Source organism: Salmo salar, chromosome 09 (genome assembly GCF_965601325.2).
Source record: "Salmo salar chromosome 09, fSalSal1, whole genome shotgun sequence".
NCBI classification, from domain to species: domain Eukaryota; kingdom Metazoa; phylum Chordata; class Actinopteri; order Salmoniformes; family Salmonidae; genus Salmo; species Salmo salar.
The window spans coordinates 12,475,699-12,492,744 of record NC_138299.1 but is presented as its reverse complement, the minus strand read 5'-3'; the positions used below and the strand labels follow the sequence as shown (position 1 = coordinate 12,492,744).

Below are 17,046 nucleotides of genomic sequence, written 5' to 3'. Positions count from 1 at the left end.
ATTGTTTTCAATTACTGACATGTTGATAAAGTTACATAGCTACTACCAAAAATCACTATATTAGTGTTACATGACTAGAGTGAGGCCAGGGTTCAATCCGATAGCGCCTTGTCAGCAATGCACTTTTCAACGGCAATGTTCCCGCCGAGGTTCATCGTATACGCTTTCTTATGTTGGGCTCGATCGAAAATGACCTTAACGTTGCGTTGTCCAAAAAGCTAAGCAACATCAAAATGACAAGTATTCCATTGGTTGTCTCACCTGTCCATCTTTCTGCATGAGAGTCCAGAGGTCCAGCACGTCTGCCCCACACTGACCTGCAGCCTGCACACAGGCCTGGGCATACTGGCCAGCCACAGAGTTGAGACGGTTCAGAGCACTACCTGTAGGGAGAGAGGAAAAACGGGAGACAACAGACATATAGAAGCCAATTAGAACTACAGCACCACAAACACTACAGCATTCAAGTCCTCAAAATGCAATAACCTGTTTGAGGCCATCAGGCCAATGTTATGCGATTGCTCAGGAGCAAGAATTAGGACTTGTCTTCAGTGTATCTGGTGGGTGTGTGTTCTTTAACCTTTCAGGACACACTCCTTCTCCCAGGCTGGCTCATGCAGAGGTGGAGGAGTGATGAAGATGACCTTGTCTGCAGACACACCCACAGACCCCAGGTGTTTGACAATGTCCTTCAGGTTCTCGGAGTACTCCTGCAATGGGATGTGCTGCTGTGGGTTCTTATCTAAAGAAAGAATGAGACAATATCAGATCTCCTAATAAAATCGGCAAGAGCAGTGTTCGTCAATCCTGGTTCTAAGGAACACAAAGGGTGTGCAGGGTTTTGTGCCCGCCCAGCACTTGGCTAGAGAGTAACAGGTTGCACTTTCCCTACCTTCTAAAGCACAGTCGTTGGCGCCAAAGAAGACCGTGACAGCAGCTATGTGGTTGCTTGAAGCACTGTCCTTGGAGATGAGGCGAGGCAGGACAATCTTTGCCCACCTGGAGTTGTAGCCTGACAACCCTCTGTTTACAACGTCACATTTTCTAGTGGACAAAAGTGACATTGTTTGATCAATTTGGCCTAATATAGCACACATCAAAATGTATTACTACAGTATACCCTACCCTCAGAGCAGGAAGTCCCTAACCACTGATACAGGGTTGATATCAGTGGTGGTTGGTGCCGTTTACAGATGAGGGAGGATGATTATTTGTTTTATGAACATGGCCTTATTTCTATTACAACATATTGGATGACTGTCATTCATTTTCCATTCACCCAGGTCAATGTAACATCGATAGGTTTAGGCCACTACATGATACAAACATTTTCCCTGTACCCATCATGAGGTTGGTATAACCTAGCCTATGAATTTACAACGTAGGTGCACAGGTCGAGAGAATTTTGAGTAATCAAGGTGACAGACAGTGACACATTCAATATCACCTTGCACACTCTTGCCTGCATCTAGCTGATCTATTATTATTCCAACAATTGTAAACGAGAGTTTCTATAAGACAAATTTGGGTATGTTTATCCCTGTTTAGTTCAACAGAATCAGCGCAATGAATACACCCCTGATCACACGCAAACACAATTCACTTTCATACCAGACACATAAACAGCTTGTTGTATATACACTGCTCAAAAAAATAAAGGGAACACTTAAACAACACAATGTAACTCCAAGTCAATCACACTTCTGTGAAATCAAACTGTCCACTTAGGAAGCAACACTGATTGACAAATTTCACATGCTGTTGTGCAAATGGAATAGACAACAGGTGGAAATTATAGGCAATTAGCAAGACACCCCCAATAAAGGAGTGGTTCTGCAGGTGGTGACCACAGACCACTTCTCAGTTCCTATGCTTCCTGGCTGATGTTTTGGTCACTTTTGAATGCTGGCGGTGCTTTCACTCTAGTGGTAGCATGAGACGGAGTCTACAACCCACACAAGTGGCTCAGGTAGTGCAGCTCATCCAGGATGGCACATCAATGCGAGCTGTGGCAAGAAGGTTTGCTGTGTCTGTCAGCGTAGTGTCCAGAGCATGGAGGCGCTACCAGGAGACAGGCCAGTACATCAGGAGACGTGGAGGAGGCCGTAGGAGGGCAACAACCCAGCAGCAGGACCGCTACCGCCGCCTTTGTGCAAGGAGGAGCAGGAGGAGCACTGCCAGAGCCCTGCAAAATGACCTCCAGCAGGCCACAAATGTGCATGTCTGCTCAAACGGTCAGAAACAGACTCCATGAGGGTGGTATGAGGGCCCGACGTCCACAGCTGGGGGTTGTGCTTACAGCCCAACACCGTGCAGGATGTTTGGCATTTGCCAGAGAACACCAAGATTGGCAAATTCGCCACTGGCGCCCTGTGCTCTTCACAGATGAAAGCAGGTTCACACTGAGCACATGTGACAGACGTGACAGAGTCTGGAGACGCCGTGGAGAACTTTCTGCTGCCTGCAACATCCTCCAGCATGACCGGTTTGGCGGTGGGTCAGTCATGGTGTGGGGTGGCATTTCTTTGGGGGGCCGCACAGCCCTCCAAGTGCTCGCCAGAGGTAGCCTGACTGCCATTAGGTACCGAGATGAGATCCTCAGACCCCTTGTGAGACCATATGCTGGTGCGGTTGGCCCTGGGTTCCTCCTAATGCAAGACAATGCTAGACCTCATGTGGCTGGAGTGTGTCAGCAGTTCCTGCAAGAGGAAGGCATTGATGCTATGGACTGGCCCGCCGGTTCCCCAGACCTGAATCCAATTGAGCACGTCTGGGACATCATGTCTCGCTCCATCCACCAATGCCACGTTGCACCACAGACTGTCCAGGAGTTGGCGGATGCTTTAGTCCAGGTCTGGGAGGAGATCCCTCAGGAGACCATCTGCCACCTCATCAGGAGCATGCCCAGGCGTTGTAGAGAGGTCATACAGGCACGTGGAGGCCACACACACTAGTGAGCCTCATTTTGACTTGTTTTAAGGACATTCCATCAAAGTTGGATCAGCCTGTAGTGTGGTTTTCCACTTTAATTTTGAGTGTGACTCCAAATCCAGACCTCCATGGGTTGATAAATTGGATTTCCATTGATTATTTTTCCCATTGATTATTCAACTATGTAAAGAAAACAGTATTTAATAAGATTATTTCATTCATTCAGATCTAGGATGTGTTATTTTAGTGTTCCCTTTATTTTTTTGAGCAGTGTATATATAATTCCTTCTCGCATCTGTCTACATGCTCTCCTCCTCTCACCTTTTCCATTCAATTGTGGACTTCAGTACACAACACATCAGCTGTCTGTGACCAGACAAAAACACCTTTGGTTCATTTTAAATTTAGATAATGTTCTGTTATTAAAATAAATAAATGTTTTGCTCCATGAAGTAATCCATCTCGATCAATGAGAGAAGATTTGAAATAGACAAGATGGCGGTGTACACAACTTTGGATTACTTCATGGAGCAAAACATTGAATTGAGTAACTGAGTATTTTCCAAATTCAAAACGAACCACCTGCCACGAACCACATTTTAGAAGATACATGTTTGGCAGAATCGAGATCGATGATAACATTGCCAAGTTAAGGTTAGTGGTAAATGCTCTGTGCTTCACCAAACAGTACCTATCCTGTAACGGGTAATGGCGAATCACATTTTCCCGTTATAAATCTGTAGCTAGTTCAGACATTGATACTGGTTGTTGGGGTGGGATTGATGTGGGGGTCCGTGGGTGGCTTTTTACAATTTGACTGGTTCCTTACGTGTTCTCAACGGGAGGATAAAGTTTTGGTTGGGTACCCATAGTTACTGAATATTGTGTGAACCCTGTCAATTAAAAGGGAACATTTGGGTGCAATCAATTAGCTGAATTTCTCATAGATCAAATTAGATGTCAACAAAATAGTGTTGCAAGAATGCTAATCTTATGTTTCTAACTACAGAAACCATTTCTGAACAATCTGTAATGGGGAGGTGACATGGGCTTCCTGAAATGACATGGAACGACTATGGGCAACCTGCCATCCCATTGAAAAGCACGTAGGAACGGTGCGTGCAACTATTTAAAAGTGTTCCATGTGCGCAAATGTAAAATGACTCACCTGGCTAGTTGATTTGCAATTTCGGAACCCCATCCATTAGGTTGGAATGAAAACTGAAACAAATCAACAAAAAGTGAGTAGTGAACTGTCTAGTTGCTAGCTAGCAAGCGAACCCAATTTGTAAATGGACGAAACCCTGCAAACAAATCGTTTCTGAATGAGACAATGTACCTGTGTGATTGAGTCGCCAAATAGAATGACTTGAGGCCAAATTATGTTCTTGATTTTGGACATTGCTAGCTAGTACAAATGTTGAGCCGATAGCTAACTTTATACTTTCAGATTTAGAAATGAAAGCAGTGCTGACTGAATGATAGAAGTTCGCATGCTAAATTGCGCCATCTACCGTGTGGAGGTGGAAGGTGAAAATAATAATGGCAGAGTTCAATAATTTGACAAGTTGTCGCCTTTTTGTTGTTTATTTCACTATTTTGATGAATGACATACATTTCTTTACTGTAAAATAAATAAATAAATAACCTTTCATAATGACATAAAACAAGATCACAACAAGTTTTCAAACAACATTCCAAATATAGATACAGAACCATGATATACAGGTAACTGCCAAAATAAAGGAATCACCAACCTAAAGCGTCTTAATAGCGCGTTGGGTCACCACGAGCCAGACCAACTTTAATGCACCTTGGCATAGATTCTCCAAGTGTCTCGAACTCTATTGGAGGGATGTAACACCATTATTCCACAGGAAAGTCCTTCATTTGGTGTTTCGTTTATGTTGGCGGAAAACACTGTCTCAGGCACCACTCCAGAATCTCCACATAAGTGGTCATGTGGGTTGAGATCAGATGACTGAGACAGCCATGGCATATGGTTTGTATAGTTGTAATGCTAATCAAACCATTCAGTGACCACTCGTGCCCTGTGGATGGGGGCCTTGTCATCCTATGGGGGCACGGCCATGGTAGCCAAAATAATGGCCTGCCCAGCATTTTTATACATGACCCTAAGCATGATGGGATGTTAATTGATTAATTAACTCAGCAACCACACCTGCTTGCTTTCAGTTCACTATCACTGATAATACAGTTCACTATCACTGACAATACAGTTCACTATCACTGATAATACTGGTGATCAAACACTATTTGGCTGTTTCTATACCCAATCTATATCAACAGATTTTTTTTCTACAAAATGTCTAAACAGATCAGTGCATTTGAGCCATGCATCTCAGTGCTTAGTTACAGAATGCAGTGAACTTTACAGTGGTCACCCATCTTTAATAGTATTAACAGATCCAGACAGCCACTGCTGTCCCTCAAGTAGTCTATCCATTCTTGAAGTATCAGTGAGGGTATGGGAGGAGTAGGATGACGTTTCCCCTGGACTTCCGTTCTTCATCCCCCCCCCCCCCCCCTGATCAAACAACTATCAGGCACGGGGGTTGGAGGTCTGGGGAGGAACAGACAACTGCTTCAGGTAGCTGCAGGATGACCCCCCTGTGACCTTTCAGGGGTCGTTTGACCCAATTATGTATGTCTCTGGTTGTACCCCTCATATGACAGGGTTGAGGGCGTCGTAGAGACGCTGCACTGCCAGGTCCATCATCTCCTTCAGAGAGTCGTCCTCTGTGCTTTTGTCTTCATACGACACTGTCCTGGTTTCCAGGCAGATGTATGCAGTCTTACCTTACCTACCACTGTCACCGTTAGGTTTTTACCATCTTTGAAATCCACATAGTCCTCCCAAACATCTCTTGTAGCATGACCTTCAGTCTGTTCTGGTAAAACTCCATGTTCAACATTGTATATCTTTGAGTCTCCACGACTCTTCAAGAGCATTTTTAGTCGCGAAAGTAATACATTACAGGTCTTTCAATGAAAGAAGACAAGAAGCATGGCAGAGACCTTCTTTAACCTGTCTGGGCTAGGGGGCAGTATTTTCACGGCCGGATAAAAAACGTACCCGATTTAAACTGGTTACTACTCTTGCCCAGAAACGAGAATATGCATATTATTAGTAGATTTGGATAGAAAACACTCTGAAGTTTCTAAAACTGTTTGAATGGTGTCTGTGAGTATAACAAAACTCATATGGCAGGCAAAAACCTGAGAAAATTCCAAGCAGGAAGTGGCCTGTCTGAGAATTTGTAGTTCTTCTTTAGATTCTCTATCGAAACTACAGTATCTGTGGGGTTACGTAGCACTTTCTAAGGCTTCCATTGGCTCTTTAAAGCCTCCAGATAGCTGATTTAGGCTTCTCCTTTCTCTGGGCAGAGTAAGGTAGCTCAGTTTGTCAGTGGTCTGCCTGGTGACTAAGAGATTGGATATGCGCATTCATGAGACCACGCTGTTTTTTCTGTTCCTCTTTGAATGAATACACTATTGTCCGGTTGGAATATTATCGCTATTTTATGAGAAAAATACCATAAAAATAGATTTTAAACAGAGTTTGACATGCTTCTAAGTACGGTAATGGAACATTTTGATTTTTTTTGTCTCGAAAAGCGCTCGCGCGTTACCCTTTGCATAGTGACCTGAACGCACGAACAAAATGGAGGTATTTGGACATAACTATGGATTATTTGGAACAAAAACAACATTTCTTGTGGAAGTAGCAGTCCTGGGAGTGCATTCTGACGAAGATCAGCAAAGGTAATACCATTTTTCTAATACTAATTCTGAGTTTAGTGTGCCCCGAAGTTGGCGGGTGTCAAAATAGCTAGCCGTGATGGCTGAGCTATGTACTCAAAATATTGCAAAATGTGCATTCGCCGAAAAGCTATTTTAAAATCTGACATAGCGATTGCATAAAGGAGTTCTGTATCTATAATTCTTAAAATAATTGTTATGTATTTTGTCAACGTTTATGATGAGTAATTTAGTAAATTCACCGGAAGTTTTCGGTGGGGATACATTTTCTGAACATCACACGCCAATGTAAAAAGCTGATTTTTGATATAAATATGGACTTGATTGAACAAAACATGCATGTATTGTATAACATAATGTCCTAGGAGTGTCATCTGATGAAGATCATCAAAGGTTAGTGCTTCATTTAGCTGTGTTTTGGGTTTCTGTGACATATATGCTTGCTTGGAAAATGGCTGTGTGATTATTTTGGGCTATGTACTCTCCTAACATAATCTAATGTTTTGCTTTCGCTGTAAAGCCTTTTTGAAATCGGACAACGTGGTTAGATTAACGAGAGTCTTATCTTTAAAATGGTGTAAAATAGTCGTATGTTTGAAAAATTATTGCATTTTTGAGGTTTTTGTATTTCGCGCCACGCTGTTCCACTGGCTGTTGAATAGAGTGGGACTGTGACGTCCCACTAGCCCAGAGAGGTTTTAAAATAGTTGTGCGTACATGTTTTGTGTGATAGTTTCAATACAATACAACTTTATTTATTCCCCTCAGGGACAATTAAGAAAGGCAAGTGGATACTGGTAAAGGTAAAAGTCAATGGCCATACCTTTCTGAGCTTTAGGGTTGGACTGGACTTCCAACATCAGCGTTCATGTCATTCAACGGGTTGACAATAAACTAGTGGACGACAGAGAAACATGGATGAAAACATTCCAGTTTCTCAACAATCTCAGACACCACAAATAAATTGTTATTGATACCGCAAGAAGCATTGCCTGATTTGAACATCATTGTGTCATGTTCATTAGGGCACATGACAGAAAACGTTTTGCAACAGAAAACGTTAGTCAAGTCTAGGTAGTCCCTCCCTGTTTCAGTCCATTCTCTTCCGTTTGGTGCTTAAGGAACAAGACCCATACTACAACATACTGCATGCTCACCTCCAGCTTCACCATGCCTGCCTCATGCACCAGTGTGATGTTCTTGAAGGTCTTTTCTGTAGCTTCCAAATCCTCAACATCCCCAATGAGGTTTCTCAGCTGACCCACTAGCACAGAGTAGGGTCTAGTGAATGGGATGGCCTGGGTCTGTTTCACTGTGCTCATGGCCAGGTCTGTGTAGTCTAGGGAACATATTTTACATTTATTTTTTTATTTTACCTTTATTTAACTAGGCAAGTCAGTTAAGAACAAATTCTTATTTTCAATGACGGCCTAGGAACAGTGGGTTAACTGCCTTGTTCAGGGGCAGAACGACAGATTTTAACCTCGTCAGCTCTGGGATTCAATCTTGCAACCTTTCGGTTACTAGTCCAATGCTCTAACCACTAGGCTACCTATGGATACAGTCAGAAGAACCAGGCTCCATTGCAGGAACAACGTGAGAACAATAGCCTGTTAATGACGCTACAGTGCATTATTACCTTGTTTGGCTAGACAATGCCAGTTAGGCTAAAGCAGAAACATGCTGGCACCCAGGCTAAAAGACTGTATGATTGTATGACTTAGCCATACATGCTAAGTCATGGCCAAGGTACCCTCCACACGATAGCCAGCGATGAGGACTCCGTTCCTCTTGTCGGTGCACCACCTCTCAAAACAGCTCCCTGGACAGGCCGCTCTGCATCATACCTGGAGACACCATCACCACACTGGGACCTAGCTTCATCATTGAGAGCGGTTTTAATTGGTGTCTCCCAAGCTAATCTCCCAGACATATTGATCCATATATGGAATATGGACATAACAACCATATGAGACAGCGGGCTTCCCTGTTCACTATGTCATGGACCGTGTTACAGAAGCGAGCCTCACACTCCATTTTTTTTCTTGGATGTGCGTGCCGTATGTGGACGAGAGAGAGAGAGAGAAATGTTTTAACCCATCTGCCAATGTGTAAAGGACAAAATATCACCGTGCTTACTGACTATTGGTTACATAATATGATGAGGATGTCAGGTTTGACACTGGGGATTTCGGCAGCCATTAAGATGTCTGTCCTCCTGGCGAGAGAATACAGCTAGGGAGAGAGAGAATTGTTGTTGTTGAATAATTCATCCCCAACACAGAGGACTGTCATTGTGATTACCAGAGACAGGCATTAGAATAGAATAACTGTAACACAATAACAATATCACATCATACAGTATATTGTGTACAGTTGTGTACTTCAGAGGAAACCTAAACACAAATTAAGAAGTTCAATCATCACAATACTTCAATCCACTCCCTACCTTATCTCCGGCAATCTCGATCATGGCTGCACTAAGGACGTGCCCGGCGTGGTAGCTGGGCGAACCCCCCCCCCTTCAGCGCCCGCACCCGGGGCCGCCCAGTGCCGCCCTGGGCGGCTGCCAATGTCGCCCGTACCAACATCCGCTACTGATTTGTATTAGTCTATAAATACATCTCTTTGCCAAAATTCGTCATCTCTCCCATGTCTTATTCGACTACGATTTTTGAAAGTGTAAGGATAATAATTCAGCCATAGTTGTTCGACTCTAGCCACAAAATTAAGGAAATTAGAAGGGGGGGTTCTGTCAGGGGGGTGATTTTCGGCACAGCACTTCTCCGTGGGTTTCCGACATATCTGCTTTACGTTTTACAGCCATGCTGCAGAAGTAACGTATTCCAGTGGTACATTCATAGCAGTAGTACAGTATTTATATATAAAAAAAAAAACATGACCTGGATAATGATGATATTCTCCATTGAGAGTTCCCTTCAGACATATGTTTGTGTGAACTTCCGTCTGGCGCACACATGTCGTCAAAATAAGACCGAAGAACACTCAAGCCATCTTTTTAGTTCCGACATAATGAAATGATTTGCTCATCTTAGAAAACCTTTTCATATTTTGATTGATAGATACTGAATATACATTGGTTTAGAACTTTTAGTTTTTAGCGCTCAATTCAATCACGGTTTTAAAAAGCAACATCACACCGTAGACTCGTGTTTGTGGCAGCTGAAACAAAAGTATCAATTCATGTTCATACTTTGTTACAATATTGCACTGTGGGTGGAGCGGCCGCGTTATTTGTTACAAAGTAACAAAGTTGACAATATTGATAGAAATATAACTAAGTTGCGTCCCCTTTAATGTGGTGTTGGGTGGAACTGCAGAGGAAGTGAAGTGTCTATGCGAGTCGCGCTCTCGCCTACACAGAAAGAGCCACAGCCCTGCTCCTTTGATGAACAACACCCCAAAACAGCCCCAAACTGGCCTAGAACAAGTTTCAAACTGAGGTATGCCCTGTGTGTTTGTGCGTAGTGCTCCCGTTTGGCATTTTCTGTAAAAATACACGATCATTTCAACCTTTTTTTTGAGCGTGTGCGGATACGTCGATAAGGGTGTGGGTGGGGTAAATTGTTTATCATAGCAACGGGTTTCCGTTACACGGGGCATTCATTGACAAAGTTCGGGACAATGGACTTTCATTGAGTGCCAGCCGACTCCAGACACCATTTGCAGGGACGCGCGTGTGTCAGCCTGTTGATTCTTAATAAGTTGGAGAAAGCTCTTGAGTTGTGACGGTGGGAGTGGTAGTATGCAGGACTTGAATATTATGCATTCACTGTGTGGCAGCAGTTAGTCTCATAATGTCACACAATATTTATGTATGGAATTCCATTTCAAAACGATATTTCAAAATTATAATTTTTTATTTCGGAAGTAAATACTACTATTCTTTGTAATAACTTTGTAATACATGTCTCACCACCACCTTCACAACTGGTGGATGGGTTCATCTCATTCTCTAGTGTCTGTAGACCACAAGCCAATTCACATGGATTGATTGCCCTGTGTAGTGCTGGGACCATCACAACAAAATCTCCTTGTCTTCACCAGACAGTGGTGTCTGCTGGGGGCTGGTGGAGTGTTGGCCGTCATGGTGAAGAATGTTCCGGAAGGTCAAAAAGCGTCACAGCAGCAGCAGCTCCCAAAGCAGTGAGATCAGTACCAAGAGCAAGGTGGGCCATTATACATTACATTACAGACTACACTGTCGTGGTCTAAATTCCAAACCCAGAAAATGTGGATCTTCCCTCGTCCCTTGATGCCCTCTAGTTGATCTGAAGTGGATAGATGTAATCAGTATGGTGGAAGCTCCACCTAGTCCTCCAATAGGGAGCTTCCTTTGCGCTTCCCTTGTGTTGCGTTCACCTGTCTACATAGTCTCTGGGGGGGGGGGCAGACATACAGACAGACAGACGGGTTAGACTGATTATAACCTCATTAGAAGATCCCTCACATCTGACAGTGGCTTTCATTCATGTTAAAAGACAACTCTGTCTGGACAAAGTAATCATGTCTCATACGAGATGGCTTCCCATGTGGTGAATAACAAACAAATGCTAAGATGGTTGAGCCGAAGGGGCGGAATTGATCGGATGGAGAAATGACTCTTTATTACCACCGATTCACTTACTGCACAGCTGTCCTCTCTGATTACATTGCTGATGGGTACATGACTCAGTTTATTAAGGTCTTGCATGCTGTCAAGGACTACTGAATTGACGTCTGCTTGAGTTATTTAAAACTCTATTCATTAGTGGTTGGTGTATGTGTTTCTTTCTTTCTCATACACAAATATTGCAGCAGAAACCATGACCTCTGCGATTTGGTCAATATTTCAGGCGATCATGTAACATTTCTCAAGACAATATGGTGAGATGGTGTGCTTTTCTCTCTCCTCTCTTTAGTCAGTAGACTCCAGTTTGGGAGGTCTCTCCAGGTCCAGTACTGTTGCTAGCCTCGACACAGACTCGACCAAGAGCTCAGGTAAGAAAACCTACAACCATGGCCACATCTCAATTCTCTGAAATGACCTTGGCTAGTTTCCTCATCTCCTTTCCTTCCTATTCACTGACAGTCAGATGAAGGTGCCGGAAAGGTTCCAACAATATTGCCTGTACTTGTCAAGTCCTTTCAGATCTGGCTCTTGTGCATTGTAAGGCATGCAACAAAATATTTCAAGATGTTTTGCAATGGACGACTAAAATGTGTGTCTTTTTGGTAGTCCCTCCCTGTTTCACTTCATTTTCTTCTGTTTGATGCCTAATGAACACCTTCATGACCCAGTGGTAATGCCGATGGATGATTGAACTGTGAACTTTAGGTAACAGTGCTGCGTCAGAGACGTGTGCTGAGTTCAGGGTGAAGTATGTCGGAGCCATAGAGAAGCTGCCGTTTGAGATGAGTAAGACCCTGCAGGAGCCTCTGGAACTCATCAACTACATAGATGCAGCCCAGGTAATAAAAACCTGGAAACACCTTGAAATCTGGGATGTAAAGTATGGGCCTATCAGAATTACAGGTCATCGGAATGGCCGATTAATTAGGGCCGATTTCAAGTTTTCATAACAATCGGTAATCAGCATTTTTGGACACTGATTACGGCCGATTACATTGCATTCTACGAGGAGACTGCGTGGCAGGCTGACTAGCTGTTATGCGAGTGCAGCAAGGAGCCAAGGTAAGGTGCTAGCTATTATTAAACATATCTTATAAAAAACTATCAATCTTAACATAATCACTAGTTAACTACACATGGTTGATATTACTAGTTTATCTAGCTTGTCCTGCGTTGTATATAATCGATGCGGTGCCTGTTAATTTATCATTGAATCACAGCCTACTTCGCCAAACGGGTGATTTAACAAGCACATTTGCCAAAAAATCCCTGTCGTTGCACCAATGTGTACCTAACCATTAACATCAATGCCTTTCTTAAAATCAATACACAAGTATATATTTTTAAACCTGCATATTTAGTTAATATTGCCTGCTAACATGAATTTCTTTTAACTAGGGAAATTGTCACTTCTCTTGCGTTCTGTGCAAGCAGAGTCAGGGTATATGCAGCAGTTTGGGCCACCTGGATCATTGCGAACTGTGTGAAGACCATTTCTTCCTAACAAAGACCGTAATTAATTTGCCAGAATTGTACATAATTATGACATAACATTGAAGGTTGTGCAATGTAACAGCAATATTTAGACTTAGGGTTGCCACCCATTAGATAAAATACGGAACGGTTCTGTATTTCACTGAAAGAATAAACGTTTTGTTTTCGAAATGATAGTTTCCGGATTTGACCATATTAATGACCTAAGGCTCGTATTTCTGTGTTATTATATTATAATTAAGTCTATGATTTGATAGAGCAGTCTGACTGAGCGGTGGTAGGCAGCAGCAGGCTCGTAAGCATTCATTCAAACAGCACTTTCCTGCATTTGCCAGCAGCTCTTCACTGCACTTCAAGCATTGCGCTGTTTATGACTTCAAGCCTATCAACTCCCGAGATTAGGCTGGCAATACTAAAGTACTTATTAGAACATCCAATAGTCAAAGGTATATGAAATACAAGTGGTATAGAGAGAAATAGTCCTATAATAACTACAACCTCAAAATTCTTACCTGGGAATATTGAAGACTTTAAAGGAAAAGGAACCACCAGCTTTCATATGTTCTGAACAAGGAACTTAAACGTTAGCTTTCTTACATGGCACATATTGCACTTTTACTTTCTTCTCCAACACTTTGTTTTTGCATTATTTAAACATGTTTCATTATTTGAGACTAAATAGATTTTATTGATGTATTATATTAAGTTAAAATAAGTGTTCATTCAGTATTGTTGTAATTGTCATTATTACAAATATATATATAAAAATCGGCAGATTAATCGGTATCGGCTTTTTTTTTTTGGGGGGGGGGGCCCCCAATAATCGGTATCAGTATCGGCGTTGAAAAATCATAATCGGTCGACCTCTAATCAGAATGCAGTACTATACGTACAGGTTCAATGCAGTGCAGTGGAGACCAATTCATTACTGTATAATCACTCAATTTGATGATGGTGATTGATTATGGTGATGTAGATTAATGTTGGAGTGGTGCGAGGCAGAGGCAGCCTCTGTTTCCTCTTTGACAAGTCACTCTATATGTAGAAAGAAGAGTATCTGTCGTGTTCCTTCCATAGCAAGATGGAAAGCTGCCGTTTGTGCCTGGAGATGAGGAGATGGTACTGGGAGTGTCCAAGTATGGAGTCAAAGTGGCCTCCATGGATCAGTGTGTGAGTGATTCCATTTCCATGTTTCTAAATGCTCTAGCGTCACAAAAGTTTCTACTGAACCTTGACCTTTCTAGTTGGAACATGTTGTTGCAACGTCTCCTAAGCTGGACGTTCTGCACTGTTTCCCGCTCTACATGATTGTCTTGTCTGTCTGCTGTTATAATGATGTTTGTAATGTGTATTATTGTTGTGGTTCCTGTATAGGACGTTCTGCACCGCCACCCTCTCTATCTGATAATGAGGATGCTCTGTTATGATGACGGCCTGGGGGCTGGGAAGAACCTGCTGGCTCTTAAGACCACCGATGCCAAGCAGCAGGACTGCAGCATCTGGGTGTACCAGTGTAGCAGCGCGGTAAGTGTGTGTGTGTGTGTGTGTGTGTTGAAAGTATAGGGAGCATTACTTCATTCACCACGAACAGCGATCAGCATTTACTCACCTATCCCCCCCCCCCACTACACAACTGACTAGCACGGTCTCATATGAATAAATCTCACAGCAATATTCTGGGTTCCACACAAACGGGTGCTCTCTAGCTTGTTATCATACCACAGTTTGTGGTAAATTCAAGGCAATGCAAGATAATTGTTTATCATGTGTGCGACAGCTTTCCTGTCTTGACCCCTCATCCATTCACAAGAATAGCAGCAGACTGAGGAAGCAGGCCTCAATGGCTCAGACAGACAAGTCTCTTTCACAATGGCCCCACGGTCAGCTTCAGTCACACTGGATAAACTCATCTGCCAAATGACTGAAACAGTTTGTGAATTATATAGGGCATGACCACCCCTAAATGCAACAAAAGTCAAACTCTGGGTGGGTCTCTAACTGATCCATTCTCCTATTTGTTTAAAATTGCAATTTTGTACTGCTAGGAAGTAAAGACAATGTATTTAAACGTTAAACATGTATTATCTTTTAATGTGGCATGAACACAACCAGTCATGATATTTTCATTTGATTGTGAAACAAATCACTTCAAAAAGCAGGCCACCGGCGCACGTTTGTCCACTCCAAAATCATTCCCACATCCAAACAGTGCACAGGGCACCCACCATTTAATGATGGGAGAGAGACATCTGTTACAAAACACCAAAAGGTGTAATGACCATTGTCATTAGGCCTACACTGTTGTAGCTTCAATGAATTGTTTTGTTTTTTGGGGGTAAAAAGAAAAGTCGAGACACCTGAAATATGGGATGCAAATATAGCTGTGTCTGTCCTGAGCTCATCGGCGCCATAGCTGTGGGAAGTAGGGGTGCTGTAGCACCCCCTACAAAATCAGAATATAATTGTTTTTTTTTCTTCACAAAAGTAACTGGGCCTTTACTAGAGTTAGTGGACCTCTATATACACATCTGTAGTACGGGCAAAGACAGTATTTTGCATCATCTCCGCTTTGGCAAAAAATATAGTTAGGAACAGTATCTTGCAGGATTAAATAGTTGGAATTGGAAGAGTTGTTGCCCTGTCCCTTTCTCTGTGATCACCATTCTAATGGGATCCAGAAAGAACAAAACCCTGTCCTCAAACATTTACATCAAAAATGTGCAAAGTTATGGGTGAAGACACAAAACATCCACATCACATTAAATAACATGGAAAACAACCACTTTATGCAGTATTAATTTACCATCCTTACAAACCACTTAATGTACATTACTGTATTGTACATAGGTTGGTCATCTAGGTTTGTACCTGTAGACTTTCCAGCACCATGAAGAAAAACAATGTACAATACAGTAATTGAGTACATTGAGACATCAAGTGGTTTGTGATGATGTGGCTCAGTTGGTAGAGCGCTTGCAACGCTAGGGTTGTGGGTTCGATTCCCATGGGGGACCAGTACAAAAGTATGAAAATGTGTGCAATCACTAGTGTAAGTTCCTCTGGATAAGAGAATCTACTAAAATGTAAAAGGAATGAATAGACCATTTCAGTTTTCACACAGAAACAAGTTCCACTTGCAAAGTATTTCAAGAAACTGGAAACATATTCCACAAGTATTATCAGATGAACTGTTTTGTACAGATAATTATCTGACTCAAGTTACAAATGCTGGTAAACCCTCAAATACAAATACATTTAGTAAAAAAAAAAGCACAAAAGTACTAGTCCTATATTAGCAGACCGATATAGACGTCTTCAGCCGGGCCCAAAAATAATATTTTGTGGAAAAAAATTGCAGCACCCCCACCCCCAAACCACTTCCCGTGCTAATGATTGCACAAGATAGGCAGGCAGACAGGCAGAGTAGAGAGATGAATGTGATTTGAAAAAAACTGGTTTAAAAAAGAGGCAGTGGTGTTTATTTAATTTGGAATATGCTTTTATTTACCATCCCTCCCCACACTGTGTGTTTCATAACAAGTCATTTTCCTTTCGTCTCTCCCCATCTCTGTGCAGGAACAAGCCCAGGCCATCTGCAAGGTGCTGTCTGCCTCTTTCGACTGCGTGCTGACATCAGAGAAGTCCTGAAAGGTGGTCGCCCTGAGGGACGGGGACTATCCTCACGTGGCCACAGCACCATGACCAATCGGGAGCCTGGAAACCATAGTTTACAGCAGGGTCACAACTTACCCAGCATGCTTTGCAACACCTCTCATACACCACCTACAGACCATACACACCATCCACCTGTCAGGTGACCATCATGAGTACGGCCATTTTTATTGTTTTTAATCTAACTTAATCTTATTTAATGTAAATACATTAGAAAGTACAGAGGCCTCATGTCTGTACTTGGGAAGGAAGTGGCGGTTTGCTATCTAGGTCTCAGATATTGCATCCAGAGACTCCACTGACTTCCTTTATAAAAAGGGGGAAAGTGGTAACCGTGGTACGTCGCAGTCAATATTTCCACCATGGACCCCCCTTCTCCTCTATCCCTCTCTCTTACTCCTCTCCCCTATACAAACCAAAGGGATGGTATCAATACATGTGTATGTGCCTCTTATCCCCCTCCCCTTACTTCTTGGTCCAGATGGGATTGGATCAGTTAAAATGGTACAATAAAGGAAAGGAATTTGAATGAA

At 42.6% G+C, this 17,046-nt stretch overlaps 2 protein-coding genes across 6 annotated transcripts in view; one reads left to right on the top strand and one right to left on the bottom strand.

Annotated features, from left to right (window-relative positions):
• iah1 (isoamyl acetate hydrolyzing esterase 1 (putative)) overlaps positions 1-4,414 on the bottom strand; it is a 5,300-nt gene extending 886 nt beyond the window's left edge. The window contains 5 exon segments of the mRNA NM_001141381.2: positions 262-383; positions 581-742; positions 893-1,044; positions 4,100-4,152; positions 4,271-4,414. Coding sequence (NP_001134853.1) covers positions 262-383; positions 581-742; positions 893-1,044; positions 4,100-4,152; positions 4,271-4,333 — 552 coding nt within the window. The 5' untranslated portion in view covers positions 4,334-4,414.
• itgb1bp1 (integrin beta 1 binding protein 1) lies at positions 3,438-17,046 on the top strand. Of its 5 annotated transcripts, none has more exons than XM_014210208.3 (7): positions 3,438-3,585; positions 10,783-10,904; positions 11,637-11,715; positions 12,053-12,186; positions 13,919-14,011; positions 14,216-14,365; positions 16,418-17,046. In XM_014210208.3, the coding sequence occupies exons 2-7, from the start codon at positions 10,833-10,835 to the stop codon at positions 16,487-16,489; spliced, it is 600 nt and encodes a 199-aa protein (XP_014065683.1). In that variant the 5' UTR covers positions 3,438-3,585; positions 10,783-10,832; the 3' UTR covers positions 16,490-17,046. The 5 variants fall into 5 exon arrangements, with proteins under 5 accessions (XP_014065683.1, XP_014065684.1, NP_001134750.1 ...); XM_014210209.3 differs by lacking the exon at positions 3,438-3,585 and adding an exon at positions 4,148-4,172; NM_001141278.2 differs by lacking the exon at positions 3,438-3,585 and adding an exon at positions 10,080-10,178 and having other exon boundaries at positions 16,418-17,019.

What these genes read in the sequence shown, in the direction of transcription:
- itgb1bp1 (XM_014210208.3), top strand. Translation starts at nt 10,833, where the DNA reads ATGTTCCGGAAGGTCAAAAAGCGTCACAGCAGCAGCAGCTCCCAAAGC. An exon ending in ACTACATAGATGCAGCCCAG is followed by an intron (nt 12,187 to 13,918) that starts GTAATAAAAACC and finishes TTCCTTCCATAG; the next exon opens with CAAGATGGAAAGCTGCCGTT. An exon ending in TGTACCAGTGTAGCAGCGCG is followed by an intron (nt 14,366 to 16,417) that starts GTAAGTGTGTGT and finishes ATCTCTGTGCAG; the next exon opens with GAACAAGCCCAGGCCATCTG.